This window comes from Caretta caretta, chromosome 2 (assembly GCF_965140235.1).
Source record: "Caretta caretta isolate rCarCar2 chromosome 2, rCarCar1.hap1, whole genome shotgun sequence".
NCBI classification, from domain to species: Eukaryota; Metazoa; Chordata; order Testudines; family Cheloniidae; genus Caretta; species Caretta caretta.
Window position 1 is genome coordinate 245,715,919 of NC_134207.1, and position 18,598 is coordinate 245,734,516.

The window sequence follows — 18,598 nt, forward strand, 5'->3', positions numbered from 1 at the left end:
ACAGGGAATTCTAAAACGAGGGGGAATATATGGTCACCAGCATGAAATGCTGGGTAAAACCCTTTCTGTGTGACTGAAAGACTCCAGTACATTGTTTCATGACTGAGGAGTGAGTCGAAATGGAGAAGCCACATTCTAAATCTAAGCATGTCTCTCTCAAACTACAATGAAAAAATACTGAGCCAGTCACTTAGAATTCTACATGCAGGAAAGTTACAGAATTTTGCCAAAGACAAATTTCTAATTTGTGCTAGCAAAGTATGTGGTATGAAAGGGTGGGTTTTCATTTTTTTTTTTTTTTAGTCTAATATTTAAGGACCAAAATACGGCTATCCAAAAGGGGCACAAATGTAACATTGCTAATGTATTATGCAATGCATAGTTCATTCAGTTCCTGGGAATCTTCTTGAGAAGTTGCTCAGCGATTATGTGATGTGACAGCCCAATACACTTGGAGCTGAGTCTGAAAACAAGTATGTAGCTTTACTCACTTGAGTATTTCCGGCGACTTCAGTTGAAAGATTGTATATTATTCATGTGTTTAAGAGTAAATTCCAATCTCAGATTAGTTATTTTTAGAAAAATAGAGGCTAAAGTAGAGGAAGTGAACTAAGGGAATGGGAACTGGAGCCAACACAAACATAAACTGCAATTTATAACATCAAGGAGACAACCTCACTGCAACCACGTCCACTGCACCATTCTGGTGCAACTGAGCAACACACAATAGCTGGGACATTTTCTATTATTACAGAGGAAGGTGGTAGCATAGTCTATATAAAGGTTGCCTAACGCTATCCCTTAAAAAGGTTTCTTATAAATCTACTGTTTGTAGCAAGCCTGGATATTCGGTAGGGGTTTCCCGTCGGGATACATAGTGCCTTATTTGTCCTGTGAAATTCCATTCAGATTTGGCTGAGATATTAAAAATCACCATTACTTTCTCTCACATGTTCCTCAGGATATGTCTTCACTGCAGAAATAACTCTGGCTCTTTTTGGTTGTTGCCCCTACCCACTACCCTATCCACACATGAAAACTTCTCACTCAAACTAATGCAATGAAAAGACATAACTGCGGGAAATTCTGGCAGCCTGCCAAAAATCTCACTGACAATTCCCCAGCCCAAGCTCATGCTAGCCCCAAACCAGCAGCACCAAGGAGCTGAAGGAGCTGTGAAGCAGAGGTGGGGAGGAAAGAGCTGAGCTGAACCAGACTTCTCTGCTCATAAACCATTTGACTATTTATCATTCCCCCCACCAACCCTTGGGGGAAATCACATGGGGCAGAAGCTGCCCCAACTCCCAGGTTGGGGGCAAGGGGAAGGGGGGGGGAGAGAGAGAGAGAGAGGCCAACTACCCACAGATCTACCACATGGTACCAGAAGCCAGTCATCCCTCTGGGGTAACACATGGGACAGGAGCACCCCTGACTTCTGGGATTGGGGGAGAGAGAACTCCAGGCCAGACTGGGCTTCCCCGCAACAATCCCATATATCCAGAAACCCACTCCCTCCTCAGAGAAAACAGCCTTCTCTGGGTGCCAGTCAATGTTGTTAATCTGGTACTTCAAGAAGTAGCAGTGCTGGAGGTCCAGGGTTCAGACCCTGCTGTTGATTCATAATGGAGAAGTGGTTAAAACTGCACATCATAAAACTTGGTTTTACCCTTTTTTCATTTAATTAAAACTCTAGAACGTTACACACATAAAGACTACATTAAATAAAGTTATTTAGGATGCAAAGTCAAGCTCTTAAAACTTAGGAAATGCCATATTTATGGTTTCCTGTGTGTAACACGGGGTGGGTAAACTTTTTCGCCTGAGGGCCTCATCATAATTGCAAAACTGTATGGAGGGCCGGGTAGAGAAGGCTGTGCCTCCCCGAACAGCCTGGCCCCCACCCCCTATCCACCCCCTCCCACTTCCTACCTCCAACTGCCCCCCTCAGAACCCCCAACCTATCCAACCCCCTCTGCTCCTTGTCCCCTGACCGCCCCCTCCTGGGACCCCCCTCCCCTAACCACCCACCCAGGACGCCACCCCCTATCCAACCCCCCCCTGCTCCCTGTCCCTGACCGCCCCCTCCTGGGACCCCCATCCCCTAACCACCCACCTGGGACCCCACCCCCTATCCAACCCCCCCTGCTCCCTGTCCCCTGACTGCCCCACCCCCCTATCCAAACCTCCCCCCCCCCGTTCCTCGCCCCCTTACCATGCTGCTCACAGCGGCAGGATGGAGCCAGCCATGTTGGCGCACTGCCTGGCAGGAGCGGCGGGCCAGAGCGCTGGCGGCGCAGTGAGCTGAGGCTGTGGGGGAGGGGAGACAGCAGGGGAGGGGTCGGGGGCTAGTCTCCCAGGCCGGGAGCTCAGGGGCCGGGCAGGATGGTCCCGCGGGCCGGATGTGGCCCGCGGGCCATAGTTTTCCCACCTCTGGTGTAAAAGTATTACTGTGTTATTGAGCACCCCTTGTGGCCAGCGATGTCTCTGCAGCTTCTAACCTCTTTTTTTTCCCTCTCCGTGGGGCCCTTTAAGAACTCACAGAGGCTTTCTCTGATTAACAGTATCCCTGGCTGGGGCTAATTTAATACAAGGACCAGTTTACAGTAACCCAGAGCCCCAAACTAAAATTCATTCCAACAACACAAAGAAAACATCCATTCATTCACTCTGCTGTGAATTTTCTCTCATTCCCAGAACTTTTCTTTCATACCAATATGACCCCCCCACCAGTCCTCCCAGATCTCCCTCGCTGGGGCTCTGACGTCCAGTCCCAAATGCAGTTAGAGTTTCTTGCCCCTCAGGAGCCTCCTTCTCACTGGGCTTTACCCTCCAAGCTCCCTGGTGTCACGATCCAGCAGTAGCCCTTTTTCTCCCTGAAACGTCCATGAGCATAGCTGCAATTCCTTGGGCTTTCCCACTTACTGCAGCCACCTTCTGCTCTTTATAGTGAATTGCCTGATTCCCTCAGGTGTTACTCCTGGGGGAATACTGCTCCACTGTGCATGCGCAGAATTTATGTCCTCCGCAGATTTCTTTACTTCCCTGTAGAAAAATGACTTTCTGATGGGGGAGCAAAGGGAAGCCACAAGAGCGGTCATATGACCCTCCCCAGCAGTATGTTTCGGGTGCCCAGGAAGCCGGCAGAGATTTAAATCACTGTGGGGCAGGGGGCTGGACTGAGGAAGACCCAGCTGGTGTCAGGGTTGGCTGCACCCTCACTGCTGAGTCTGTGTCCTGAGGGGAAGCTGCACAGTGATCTCCCACCTCTGTGCAGCCAGTGGTCTGTGTTCCCCAATGCCACACTGGAGCCTCCACATTTATTTGACAAATAAAATTTGCAAGAATTTTGCAGAATTTTAAAATACCATGCACAGTATTTTTAATTTTTTGGTACAGAATGCCCTCAGGAGTAAGGTATGGATCAATCTGTAATCGGGATGGCTTAGACCCAGGTTCTTCAGCCCATGGGGTAAGCCACACGGTTACACTTTGCAACTTTAATTTGGCCCCTTTTGTGTATGCATTACGATAGTCTTTAATTACATGATCCTGTGCTATTTTTTTTCCCCACAGGAACTCTGACTCATTGAGAACACAGGATGGATGCACAAAGGGACTGAAAAGTTATGTGTAAACAATCATAAATCTAGCATTTCCTAATTGTCATGTGGTTGACTTTGCAACCTAAATAACATTCTTTGAATGTAATTTTTCTGTGTAATAATAACACATAATTTTCTTTCATCAGTTGAGGAAGATCTAAGTGTTCTGCATGTCCACAGAGATGCAAACTTACCACTTTGTGCCAGTTCCTCTAGAAGTCCACTCCATTCTTCACGAAAGAGATTAGCACCTGTTAAACTACCATCACCACCAATCACACAAAGGTTAGTGATTCCACGCTGAATCAAGTTGAAAGCTGCCTTCAAACGGCCTTCCCGGGCACGAAATTCTTTGCAGCGTGCACTACCAATAACTGTCCCTCCCTGGAAAAAGGAAATAAATCAGTTCTAATTTATCTTTGTCATATGTTATGTTAAATGCTAATTCTTGTTATGTTGATTTGTTAATTAAGAAAATATTAACAAAAAAGAGTATGGGAGTACACTAGAAAATAATAGAGAGTTACCCAAACCTCTAGGAAAATTACATTCTAAAAACTATGGTACATGTATATCAGGCAATGAGGCAGGAAACAAGTGTGGTAGATACATACTTGCAGACTGTTATCCTGTCTCCCTTCAGTCTTCTCTTCTCCAGATTAAACAAACCCATTTTTTTCAATCTTTCCTTGCAAGTCATGTTTTCTAGACCCTTAATCATTTTTGTTGCTCATCTGGACTTTCTCCAATTTGTCCACATCTTTCCTGAAATGTGGCACCCAGAACTGGACACAATACTCTGTCTTATCAGTGCTGAGAGCCGTGGAAGAATTACTTCTCGTGTCTTACTTACAACACTTCTGCTAATACATTCCAGAGTGAGGTTTGCTTTTTTTTACAACAGTGTTACATTGTTGACTCGTATTTAGTTTGTGATCCATTATAACCCTCAGATCCTTTTCTGCAGTACACCCTGCTTGGAAGTCCTTTCCCATTTTGTATTTGTGCAATTGATTGTTTCTTCCTAAGTGGAGAATTTTGCATGCGTCCTTATTGAATTACATCCTATGTATTTCAGGCCATTTCTCCAGTTTGTCAAGATTTGTCCTTTACAGAGCTTGCAATCCCTCCCAGCATGGTATCATCCACAAACTTTATAAGTGTATTCTGTGACATTATCCAAATCATTTTGAATAGAACTGGACCCAGGACAGATCCCTGAGGGACCCACTTGTTATGTCCTTCCAGTCTGATTGTGAAGCATTAATAACTACACTCTGAGTACGCTTTTCCAACCTATTGTGTGCCCACCTTACAGTAGGTTCATCTAGGATATATTTCTCTACCATGTTTATGAGAAGGTATGTGCGTCTGTATCAAAAGCCTTACTAAAGTTGAGTTATATCATATCTATTGCTTCCCCTCAATCCACAAGGTTTGTTACCGTGTCAAATAAGGCTATTAAGTTGGTTTGACATGATTTTTCTTGACAAATCCATGTTGTCTGTTACTTATCACTTTATTTTATTCTAGGCGCTTATAAACTGATTGTTTGATAATTTGCTCCATTATCTTTCTGAGTACAAAGTTAAGATCTATAATTCCCTGGGTTGTCCTTATTCCCTTTTTAATAGATAGGTACTATATTTCCCCTTTCCTAGTCCCCTGGAATCTCTCCCATCCTCCAGACTTTCTCAAAGTTAATCGCTAATGGCTCAGAGATCTCTTCAGCTAATTCCTTAAGTATTCTAGAATGTATTTCATCAAGCTCTGCGGACTTGAAGACATTCATAACTTGTTCTTTCCCTATTTTAGCCTCAGATCCTCCCCCATTTATACTGGCGTTCACTATGTTAGTCATCCGATTACTGCTAACCTTTTCGGTGAAAACTGACACAAAAAAGGCATATAACACTTCAGCCATTGCTGCTTTTTCTGTTATTGTCTTTCCCTCCTCATTGAGTAATGATCCTACTTTGTCCTTGCTCTTCCTTTTGCTTCTATTGTATTTGTAAAATGTTTTCTTGCTACCCTTTATGCCTTGGTCTTTCAAATTTTGTCCCTATCTGCTTGTGTTGTTTTTATTTATAGTCATTCTTTGTAATATGACCTAGTTTCTACTTTTTAATATAACTCTTTTTGGAGTATCAGGTCATTAAAGATCTGCTGGTTAAGCCAAGGTGGTGTCTTACCATGCTTCCTCTTTCAAATGCATTGGAATAGTTTGCTCTTGTGTCCTTAATAATATCTCTTTAAAAAACTGCCAATTCTCCAGAATTCTTTTTTCCATTAGAATTCATTCCCACGGGAGCTTTGTTACCAATTCTCTAAGTTTGCTAAAGTCTGCCTTCTTGAAATTCCATTATTTTTATTGTGCTATTTTCCCTCTTACTATTCTTTAGATCATGAACTCTTATCATTTCATGGACACTTTTACCCAAGGACACTTTTACCCAAGCTGCCTTCCACCTTCAAATTCTAAAACCAGTTCCTCCCTGTTTGTCAGAATCAAATCTAGAATAGACTCTCCCCTAGTCACTTTCTCCACTTTCTGTAATAAAATGTGTCTCCAATTCATTCCAAGAATTTGTTGGATAATCTGTGCCCGGCTGTATTATTTTCCCAACAGATGTCTGGGTAGTTGAACATCAAGTCCTGGCTTTTGGAAAATTTTGTTAGTTGTTTAAAATTTGTTCAGAATCTGTCAGCAAGCTTTACAGAAAATATATAATCATCATTTTGTCTTTTATACAAGCTTACTGTCCTTGATTGTAGTTTTACTGTATTTCTAATGTATACTAGAAAGTAACATTGACACAATGCAGAAGCTTTTCTTTTTTCCTAGCAGAAGATTTGGAGATTATCACTTCAGTGTTTCATAATCATTTCCTATGTACAGTAAAAACAAGAAATCTGAGCCAGGCCCAACCCAAATTTGAGCTTGGAATTTATACAGTTTGTATTGCCATCTGAAACAGTCTGCCTCACCATCGAGCACTTCCTGTTCTAAACCATTTCATGGCACTGCCCATATGTGTTGAAAGTCACAACAAGCTGATAATGGGAAGATGAAAGTGAGGAAGAAGAGAGCTGGGAAACCTGACTCCATGAATGAGAGTGAGGCACACACACACACTCTTGAAGTGGTTCTAAAAGTAACCAGCCATAATGGAAACAATGTGTAAAATGACTCACACTAGAAACATCAGACATGATAATAGGCAAGAGACTGTGTTAAGTGAAAGAAGCATGTGACCCATTTGCTACTAACAGTGGGTGCCTCTATTCAGAAACAGAACTATGAAACAAGTAGAAAAAAAAATTACCCATTCCTGAAAAAATACTTATTTATGCAAAATAAAATTAGAATAGGATAGAAAAGAACAGAAAGGCCTGCAAGTAACATCCTACCTTTCTTTTATGTGTTAGTGAAAATGAGAGCTATTTTGTGAAGAAGAAATACTGCAGAGAGGTAACTACAGCACAATCTTGTTTTGCACATTGATCTGGTTATAGGAGCCCACCACGTATGTGCACTAGCCTCCACATATAATGGTTCATTTTTTAGCAATTGTTTTGCATATAAATTTTAAAAATGTAAATGTTTACTTCTATTGGTGAACAGCTTCCATGGCATCACATAAAACACAGCATTTCCCTACTACAGTACTAATATGACATTGTTTTAAACTTCTTGGGCCCAATTCTGCCACTCCTGATTAATGTGTATGCCTAAACATGCATTTAGCAGCCTAACTTTGGGCACCCAATTTTGAAAATCTAGGACCTACATTTTCAAAAGGGGTTACTGTTTCTAGGTGCCCAGCATGACATACCTCATAGAGATCTGATTTCTGGAAGATGCTGAGCAGCAATTATCTGAAAATCAGGCACTGTCAACAAGAGTTTGAAGTTGGATGCCCAAAATGGAGCCAGTCAACCTCACTGACTACTTTTGAAATTCTTGGCCTTAATCTTTAAGTTTAAAAATTCTGGTTAATGATTTCAAATGAGGGTTTTGCTTTGTTTTCGGTTGTTCACCATACTTACCACTTGCAAGATGCTTGAAACACTTTCCCATGACACTTCAACAATGTTGTCACCTCCATCAACCATACCTTGGTAACCCTGAGACAAGAGAAACGTATTTTAGAAAACCTGACATGTCATTCTGCATAGTATTTTACTACTGGGGTGATGGTCATGTTGTACATTTATATATATATATGCAATATGCATATATTTTAGACAGTAGTACTCTCCCAAGCTCCACCCACAACTTTAGCCCCACTGACATGAACCACAAAAATTATACACTATTCACAGTAAATTGTGTTGATGTTCACAATATGATCGTATGTGCCACTTGGTTCTAATGGGCTTCTTAAGCTCCCCCCTTGAGGTACATGAATGTACCCATAGGCCCTGTTGGCTCATGAGGCTTGGTGGTATCTCCCAAAAACCACTACTTGTGGCACTGACAGGAGTCATCACTCTCAATAAACTCTGAGGATCTGTGACCCTCCGTCTCATTTTTTTACATAAAGGATGAAAAAGTTAACAATACTGACAATTAAATAACTCTCACCGGATTGCTGAGTTAACCCTCCACTAAGATGAATGGTGTGGTTCATGCCTCTCACAGCTAGTGTTCCAGCCTCTCTGAAGGCTCATCTCTGCATCAGTTACATTCAGTTCATATTTTTTTTTTTGAAGATTTCTTCACAACCATGACATCTAGAGACTTACTTATAAAAATTAAAGGTGAGATTCTGAAGAAAAGTGGCTTCAGAGAAGTGCCAGTATGGGATATACATAGACAGCTAGTCTAAGGGAATGGCAATATATCTGCTGTGCATTAAAGGTTACACATTCTATTATTTTTGAAGAACCATGAAGTACTGGGGACAGACCAAGGGGAAAGGAAGTGTGTTTATGGTCTCCACAAAGGAGAGAAAAGTAATTGTGACATTTATTATTTAGAAAGCATTATTTAAATACATTTTAAAGTAATGGGGAAAATCTTGAAACATCTCAGAGCAAAACAGAATCAAAAGCAACAAGCAAAATTGGATTACAAAGAACAAATGGGGTCAGACGCTCTTTTTTACACAACTAATGGTGAAGGAAATGTAGCGGAGGCAATGTACCTGGATTTTGGTAAAGCATTTAAAACTGCGCCTCAAAACCTAATTCAAATTGGCTGGGAAAATCATTGGATACGGTTAAAAGGCAATGTATCATGATGAGAAAAGGAAAGATGTCTAGTGGGAAGCTGTGGGGCTCAGTGATAATCTGGCTTCATTAATTCACTATGTAGTATTAACAACAGGATACTGACATTTGCAGATTCTAATTTATTGGGAAGTGCTGCAAAAGATGGTGAGATGAATGAAATAAAATGTAATTTAATCTGGAAAAATACAAGCTAGTATATCTGATAGGAAAGAAATTTAGAGCTGCTATTCAACCTTGTGGACATTAAATTAAAAATGGATGCAGTCCAATATGGTAACAAAATTGGGCAAAGTGGCTTGTGGCTGCATGTGCAGAGTAATCATGCTATAGAGCGAAGAGTTAATGGTCCTTCTCTATAGGACTCTGGCAGGATTGCACCTCTCAGTCTGGGGAATCTGAATACTAAAAAATTGGGGCTGTAAATTGGAGGGAGTTCAGAGAACAACAGAAATGACTGATTATGAGCTGGAGGGATTAATAATGAGGAAAGATCAAAAGCATAAATATTTTTTGTTTCACTAAGTGATTACTCAGGGAACCTGATAAGCCTACCAATCTTTAATGGGCATAAAAGGTTACAGATGGAGAAAAAAGTACTTAGGGTGACCCAAAGGAGTAATAAGATAAAATCAGTAAGAAGAAATTATATACTGTGTAAAATATTATGAGTATCATCCTGAGTGACTGTGAATTCTCTGAAGGGAAGTCTCAAATGGTTTATGGCATAGGCTCAAAAGGGAAGTGGTAGAAGCTTCTTCCCAAAGTATACTGGAGAAATAAATATATTTTAGGTGCAATCATGCAGTGGGTAAAGGAATAGACAGGCTTCATGAAAGGTCTTTCAGATGCTAATTTCTGTGATTTTTCTATGTTTTACTTACTCCTAGGATACATTTAAAAAAAGGTCTCTAGAAACTGAAGTATTTGGTAACACATTTCCCTCCAAGGTAAGCAGAATACTGGAAAAATGCATGTGTGAACACACATGCGTACATGCACATACACACACACCACAAAACCAGGTTTTCTTCAGTATGAATTAATTTAGACTTAATTTTGATGCTTTACATTTGAATCTGAGTAAAGTGCATCAAATCTCCTCACAGCAAGAAATGCTCAGCTGCAGTCCAACTGGAGACAAGAAGGTTTCAACAAGTCATTCACGAACCAGAAGAGGTCCCTTGATCAGAAAGCAAAGAACCCAAAATATTCTTTATATCACAATAAATATGGGACAAAAGGGTCTTTCCCCACTGGTGCTCAAACTATCTTCCTTCACGCATAAATTCATATTTTATAAGGCTAGATGAGGCCATTATGCTCATCTGGTGTGAACTCCTCTATAAGACAGGCCATAGAACCTCCCTGAATTAATTTCTGTTTGAACTAGAGCAGAGGTTTCAAAACTGTCGGTTGCAAAGTCCCAACGGGGCTGCACTGAGGGATCAGGGTGAGGAGGGGGATCTGCCCAGCAGGGGAAGCGGGTGGGGCTCCATGCAGAAGGGGCACTCTTGGCTGCTGGGGCTCCATGTTGGCTTTCCGCCCATATCACTTCCCCAAAGCTGCAGCTGAACAAGCTACCTAGCAGCAGTTACTCTCCTCTGCTGAGGAGGCCAGTGGGGACTATGCAAGCAGGAAGCAGAAGGCTACACCCCATGAGTACTGACCCCTCTGTTGGATAGAACCCTCCCCAACCCCAGGCCTTCAACACCTAGGACTATGGGGCTCCTAGGTGCTTCCACAATACAAACAAACAATAGCAGCAGTAGCAGCAAGGAAAAAGATGAGGAAGTTGGCCTTTGGGAGCCACCATATACGTAGGTGTGGACACCGGATTCTTATAGTGTCCCACAAGACCAAATAGAATCCAACAGACTGCTCTATCTCAGAGACATCTAAAACTATCAGCCTCTATCAGTCTCAGAGGGTGGACCATCAAAACAGAGCCTTTGCCCCAACAGAACAGCTGCATTTGATACAAAGCAAGCAGGAAGGGGCAGACAAAAGTATTTAGAAAAGAACAAATGAGTTAGCAACTCCTGCTGAATTACTATTATACCAGGCTATTTTTTTTTCTATTTAGATATTCTTTTCTATTTAATTAGTGGTTCACTTGCTGAATGCTAGTGTTCAAGAAAGTGAGGAACCAATTTCACTGAGTATTAAGTCCATAAAACATAGCATAACACCCACTGTGGAAGTTTTCCCACAGAGTTCTGCCAGTGTACACCCCTGTGTTTTCACTTCTAGCCTGTCAGAAGTAGACTACCAATCAAGATGAATTATGTAAAATTCTGTGGTTTAGTGATGGGCAAACATCCACCAGGGACTACATGTCCAATCCTGTAAGATGCTGTCATAAGGTTTAAAAGGGATTATGAGGGTTTAAAAACCTTAGTACCTCTCATTATGAACTCAATACCTAACAGGATTGAGTCCAAAATGAGAACCACTAATTATCACTCATCTCCAATTAGTGATTATACCAAATTTAATTCCTGGAGTTCAGAGGTGAAATATTAACCTAGCCTCCAGAAACAATATGGTATTTTTAAATATATTTCTCTCTCTCGGAGCTAGAGCTTTCACACCTTGATAAAAATAAACTCAGCAGTATTAATACTTTCTGTGAGGACAGAATGCTCTTCTGGTATCAATCCAGGAGGTGACTGACTATATGTTAACATATAGTACAGCGGGTACCCATACTGAGTAGTACATTACTCCATGAGCGATGGGTTTGCTTGCAAACCAACATACTACTCAACATGAGTAAAGGCTATTCCAGATTAACTCCAAGAGTGGACACTCTTATCCTGCAATAAAATTGCCTTATTCCACATTAGCTAATCCACTCTGGAAGTGCATTACACTAATTCAGAATAAGACAGTCTTATTCCAGAATTTGGGTGTCTACACTGGAAGTTAATCAGGAATAATTAATCTGCTTTAAATTTACACCCTATTTTATTCCAGATTAATGTTCATGTCTAGTCAATCCTTAAGGATGATAGAATTGTTAGGGGGAGTATTCCCAGATACTTGAACCCTGAATTCTCATATTCCTTTACTGCAAATTTAGAATATAGCTTCCAGGACTAAAATCAACAATTTAGGAGTTTCCAAACGCCCTTGCTTTTGGGGGATCAAAATTGTGCTCTTATTCATTATTCTATAACAACTGCTAATTTTCCTTATACTCTGGGGTCCATTTTCCTTTGGGTTATTATCAAGCAGCACAAAGTACTTCAAAGAATTGTATAGGGCTCATTAAATTAATATCTGTTTACACATATAGTAAAACATCTCCATAAATAAACATGCTGCTATAAAGGAGCTCAATCCTATTCCACAGCCAGTTTGTTCTTGCCCAGTTCAAAGCTGTGCCCATTACAGCTACATTTTGCCTGAATGTGGGGCTACTTTTTGCCACAACTGCAGAGTTCTTGACCCTGCAGAAGAAACTAGTAAAGAGGATGAAACAATTTTATGTGGCATCAGAGGAAGCATTTATGGGATGGACTGCCTTTGGCTCATCAACTTTAATAGGTCAGGCTGAAAATTTCAAGGCCTTTAATTTCACCAATTGGCTCTAAACAGAAATATTTTTAACCCTCAGGTTTTTGGTGGTGTTTTTGTTTTGTTTTGTAACCTCCCAGAGCAGCTTCACTCCACCAGAGAGGTTGATCACATCATGGAACAGGCCACCCAAATAACCCGAGAGAACTTGCTTCAATACAAAAACAAACAACCACTGATCACACTCCTCAAACTGGAACCTACATGGGGTATCATCAAACAATTATAACCCTTACTTGATGTGGATGATACCCTGAAAGAAATTTTTCCCAAAACCCCTCTTCTAGTCTTCCAAAGACCCCCCAACATCTCCAAGCTCAACATCAGAAGCTCCCCAGAGGCTAGAACACACCAATTCAGAGCGGTACCACATACTGCCAGAAAAACAGATGGAAAACCTACAGACATCTCTCTGCTATAATGATCAATACCCCTACATGTGTCTATCATGACATGTGGTGTACCTCATCCAGTGCATCAAATGTCCTAACAGCTATGTGGGTAAAACTAGACAATCACTGTGCTCTTTAATGAGCTCATCCAGAAAAATGATAAAAGACAAAAACACCCTATCACCCATAGGCGAACATTTTTCACAATACAAGCTGACCTACCAGTACTCATCCTCAAAAGAAACCATCAAAATGCAAGCCTTCAAAATACAAGCAGGAGAACTTAAACTCATAACTTTCCTAGACACTAAAAATCATAGTCTCAACAGAGACACTGGTTTTATGGCTCTTTACAACAATTGGTAATCTACTAGCCCTTCTTTGTTCTATGGACTGTAGCAGTGCTAATTGACCACTTCATTTTAAGTGGTTTCTTGCAACATGCATTAACCCCGTATGTTTAATGATCTTGTGTTTAGCTGTGACACTGTGGTTACCTTTTCCAGACCTGAAGAACAGCTCTGTGCAGCTTGGAAGCTTGTCTCTTCCACCCACAGAATTTGGTCCAATAAAAAATATTACCTCCCCCCACCCTTTGTCTTTCTCTGGGACCAACATGGTTACAACAATACTGCAAACCGCATATTTCTAAGGCATTTGTATGCACCCATGAAAGAAAAACGACTGCGTGATTAATCAACACCCAAATCAAAGAAGAATAACTGGTGACTGCCTACAGTGTAATGTTGAAAGGGTTGAACTAGAAGCAGATTTCTCTCTCACAGGCATGTCCCCTACTCACAACGAATCATATGCTCCTGTGTTCCAGACCTACACAAGTGTAAACAAGATAGAATGTTACTCTCTGTTGGAATCCCTGCTCTGCTACAGTAACTCCATTGTACATCAATATTCACCTCACGCAACTTCTACAGATTCATGTCTTCAGACTGTAGTAATTAATCTGTGATTATCCCCAATTTGCCTTATCCTGGAAGGCATTAACAAAGCTAAAAATTGCAAAATATCAACAGTTACATATTTGAGTGTATTAAGTGGTCTACTAAAGTATGACAGAATGCATCCCTGTATTCACACCCTACATACCATTGTAATAATTTTTGTATAAAATATGCCTTGTGAGGTATCACTGGAAAACTAATAACTTGCTGGTCAATAATATCATAATGAAATGTGTGTGGCAACATTATATGCAAAGTTATGAATTCCCCCTGAATAATATTAGTTGCACATGTTCAAACCCACTAGCCCTGATTAGGCAGGACTGGTCAAGCAGGTCTTAAACTAAGGAATGGGTGTTTAACTCAATTTACGTATAAGTTGTAACATATAACAGTGTCTTCAGACAACAAGAGGGGGAAGACATATAACAGTGTCTTCAGACAACAAGAGGGGGAAGACAGAAGACAAGGAAAATCTGCATTTCAGCAAACAGAGGTGAAAAGAAACAGGGTGCAAAATCTTTCACCGCCCTCCTTTATTATTTGAATGAATTTTACCTAGGGCTTGTCCTCAAGAAAATGCATTTCAAAGGGTGACTGAACTATAAAAGTAAGGGGCAAAACCGCTCCAAGTTATCTCTTCCTATCCATCTCTCACTCTTTCACCAAAGAAGGCAAAAGAAACCTGCCCATTTGACTTTGGGGAGAGATCCTGACCTGAAGTTTGGTCAGCCCTGTTGCTGGAAGCATATGGTAAGAAGTTCACCTTGAACCAAATCTTGTTTGTTAAGTTTAGGAAGCATTTTATCTTTATTTCTCTTGTAACCATTTCTGACTTTAATGCCTTATACGGGTACTCGCTTAAAACGTATCTCCTTGAAGTTAAATAAGCTTGTTTTATTCATTAATCAAAACTAATCCAGTGTTATGTTTAAACTGAATTGTGTGGGTAACTCCATTTAGGGTAGCAAACTGTTGTTTATTGATCCCCTTAGATGGGAAACAGACCTAATATAACTGCACTGTCCAGAAGAGGGCTGGACAGTGCAGCTTATACTTTTTGGGTGGGAAATTTGGGACTGGGCATGTGTTGGGGTCACCTGCAAGTGGAACTCAAGGCTGCTGGAAGTCCGAGAGTAGCTGGTGTTTGCTGACAAGCTGCTGGGGCCAGGGTTGCTGGACCCGGGCTGTGGCTATACACAAACACTCAGAGTGTAACCTGCATACTGTTTGTGAGAAGTCCAGGTTGGGAGCTATAGCAGGAAAGCACTGTGAGGCACCCCAAGCTGCAGGGCTAGGGTGACATAACACCTCACTGGTCTGGATTGCACCCCAGAATGTCATATAAAGACGTATTTCAACATTTCTGGTCAATTTAAGAACAGGTTAGTCTTGGAAAGGCATGGAAAGTGAATGAATGTGAGCAGTCCTGAGGTAGGAACTCCAGGAGCAGCCAAGACTGAGAAGGCTTGAACTGAACACTTATCCTATTAATTTAAGGGTAAACAAAGTCAGGAAGAGGGTGAATTTTTTACTTCCCAGTGTGAGGATGATCCTCCAGACGCACAGACATGACATGGGGGGGTCTTACGTGCCAGGCCCTTACTTCTATACTCCCTGCAGCAGGGAAAAGAGTGTGCAGCTCAACATCCATACATCACACTGATCCTCAGCTGCACTTTGGACCCTTTATGACCACTGTAGCCTGGCTTGAGTAAGAGAATCCTTCACACTGCTCTACCACAGGGTAAAGAGAACAGCCATATAGTCCATGTACACAGACACACCAGGGCAGGACAGTAACACAGGAGCTTTAAGCCATCTTTGCATACGGCTTCTTGACTTGCACTCTGTGTATTTTGGCTGCACCCAAGGATCTGTCCCTAAGGCTTCAACCCCAATGTCTGTCCACTCTCACTTCCCCATATCATCATGATGCAGGACCCAATCCATACTTCACTGCCAGTCATCCATTAAGTCATACAATAGGGGTAGCAAACCATGCAGATTGCAGACATATTAATTTCAAACCATGGAGGGGCAGGGAATGAAGGGGTAGAATTAATATTTTCCTATTACAAAAAGAGAATTGGTATGCAAATAAGCAGAGCACTGTGCTCCAGAAATCTTTTGTGCTGCGCTGCCACAACAACCAACTTCTGAATACGTGGTGTGCTCACTAGCTTGCCAATTCCTAGAATCCCCTTGCAACTCGCAGCTAATTTGTAGTCCTTCTGACAAGGGTTTAGATTTTGAGGGGGCAGAGTAAGAAGTTCTTTGGCTGTCTTTCTTGCAAGCTAAAATTGTGGAAAGCTTTTACCATATTTAGCCTCAGAATAACCTACATCATATTTCATAACATAGTCGAATTAATTTCTGCATTTTGAAACAAAACTTTGAAGTGTCCAAAATACCAAAATTTGCTTGATGGTTATTTTTCAAATAGCTGTTGTTATTTTTTCTTTCAACCCTAAACTCATGTCCTTGTTTTAAAACTGCCACAGACTATTGGATAAACCATATGTACATATTATTCTGAAACACATATAAATGTATATGTTGCTTATGTTACTATACAAACTTCAGTGAATGCCTTATGCCAAGTAACTTTTACAGCTTAATGTGCCCAGCATTAGGAATAGCTTACATTAAAAAACAAAAGCAAAAAACAAACAAACAAAAAAACTCCTTTACAATGTGTTTTATAGCTCTAGTGTCTGAACTCTGAGTATAAACAGATATGGATGAAAATGAATAAATAATCAAGTTTAAAAATATAAACAGTGTGTTAGGTAAATACAAACTAACAAATGCTGTATTTTCTAGCACTTTTATAATTAAATTTGGTTTATAGGACAAACTAAAATCACCTTTAATTAGCAAAACTGCACCCCACATTTTAGCCTAGGTAAAATGTTTATTTTGGTTTATAAACTTCTAAAACATAAGAACAGAAGAACAGCCATACTAGGTCGGACCAATGATCCATCTAGCCCAGTATCCTGTCTTCTGATAGTGGCCAATGCCAGGTGCTCTGGAGAGAATGACCAGACAGGCAATCATCGAGTAATCCATCCCTGTCACCCACTCCCAGCTTCTGGCACTCAGAGGCTTGGAACAGCTAGTGCAAGGGTTGCATACCTGACCATCTTGGCTAATAGCCATTGATGGACCTAATCTCCAGGAATTTATCTAGTTCGTTTTTGAACCCTGTTATAGTTTTGGCCTTCGCAACACCCCTTGCCAATGAGTTCCATGGGCTGTGCATTGTATGAATAAGTACTTTATTTTGTTTGTTTTAAATCTGCTATCTATTCATTTCATTGGATGACCCCTGGTTCTTGTATTATGTGAAGGAGTAAACAACAGTAGCTTATTCACTTTCTCCATACCAGTCACCATTTTATAGATCTCCATCCTATCCCCTCTTAGTCCTCTCTTTTCCCAGCTGAACAGTCCCAGTCTTTTTTAATCTCTCCTCATATGGAAGCTGTTCCCTACCCTTATTCGTTTTGTTGTCCTTCTCTGTACCTTTTCCAATTCTAATAGATCTGCTTTTGAGATGAGGTGATCAGAACTGCACGCAGTATTCAAGGTATGGGCAAAACCATCGATTTACATAGAAGTATTATGATACTGTCTGTCTTTTTATCTATTCCAGTGGTTTTCAACCTGTGGTCCATGGACTCCCTTGGGGGTTCACGGACTATGTCTAAGGGGTCTGTGGAACACTTAGACTGAAAACTGACTGAACAGAATTCAACTATATACACAGACAATAGATTTCCAAAGGAGTCCACACCTCCTTTTCAATTTTTTTAGGGGTCCACAAATGAAAAAAGGTTGAAAGCCACTGATCTATCCCTTTCCTAATTGTCTCTAACATTCTGTTTGCTTTTTTAACTCTTGCAGCACATTCAGTGGATGGTTTCAGGGAACTGTCCACAATGATGCCAAGATCTCTTTCTTGAGTGGTAACAGCTCATTTAGACCCCATCATTTTGCATGTATAGTTGGGATTATGTTTTCCAATGTTCATTACTTTGCATTTATCAACACTGAATTTCATCTGCTATTTTGTTGCCCAGTCACCCAGTTTTGTGAGTCTGTAACTCTTCGTAGTCTGCTTTGGACTTAACTATCTTGAATAATTTTGTACATCTGCAAAATTTTGCTACCTCACTGTTTACCCCTTTTTCCAGATCATTTATGAATAAGCTAAACAACACTAGTCCCAGTACAGATCCCTGGGACACACAACTATTTACCTCCCTCCATTCTAAAAACTGACCATTTATTCCTACCCTTCGTTTTCTGTCTTTTAACCAGTTACTGATCCATGAGAGGACTGCCCATGTTATCCCATGATTGCTTTACTTTTAAAAGCTAAAGGCTTCTAAAGGAGAACTGATATAATGCCAACATACAATACAAATGGGCCCTCTGTTTAAAAGGTTTACTGTATTCCAATATTCACATACTTTAAAGTTAAAATGTATCTCTTTATTAAATCAGAGTACAATATTGGCATTTTCCTGTAACATTTACATAAATAGTTTTCTCCTTTTGATGTACACGTATATGTCTTTCAAATTTCCATATCCCATGCAATTTGAATGTAACTTCACTTACATATTTATCAATCACAGACACAATATTTCTGATATTTGGAAAGAAGTGGATAGGACTTCATTGTGTAGCCTGTCAACTGCTCCCTTTAGTTTGAAGAATAGGAAAGACTGTCCAGCGGCTATAGAACCAGCTGCAGACTACTCCTGTCACGTAATCTTTCTGTGCCTCAGTTCCCTATCTGTAAACTGGGAAT

General features: G+C 40.8%; 1 protein-coding gene across 6 annotated transcripts in view; it reads right to left on the reverse strand.

Annotated features, from left to right (window-relative positions):
- PFKP (phosphofructokinase, platelet) overlaps positions 1-18,598 on the reverse strand; it is an 84,312-nt gene that overhangs the window by 47,539 nt on the left and 18,175 nt on the right. For all 6 annotated transcript variants that reach the window (XM_048837680.2, XM_048837682.2, XM_048837681.2 and 3 more), the window contains exons 3-4: positions 7,653-7,730; positions 3,797-3,986 (exon numbers count right to left, since the gene is read on the reverse strand). In XM_048837680.2, the coding sequence (XP_048693637.1) occupies positions 3,797-3,986; positions 7,653-7,730 (268 nt within the window). The remainder of the gene's footprint in view (positions 1-3,796; positions 3,987-7,652; positions 7,731-18,598) is intronic.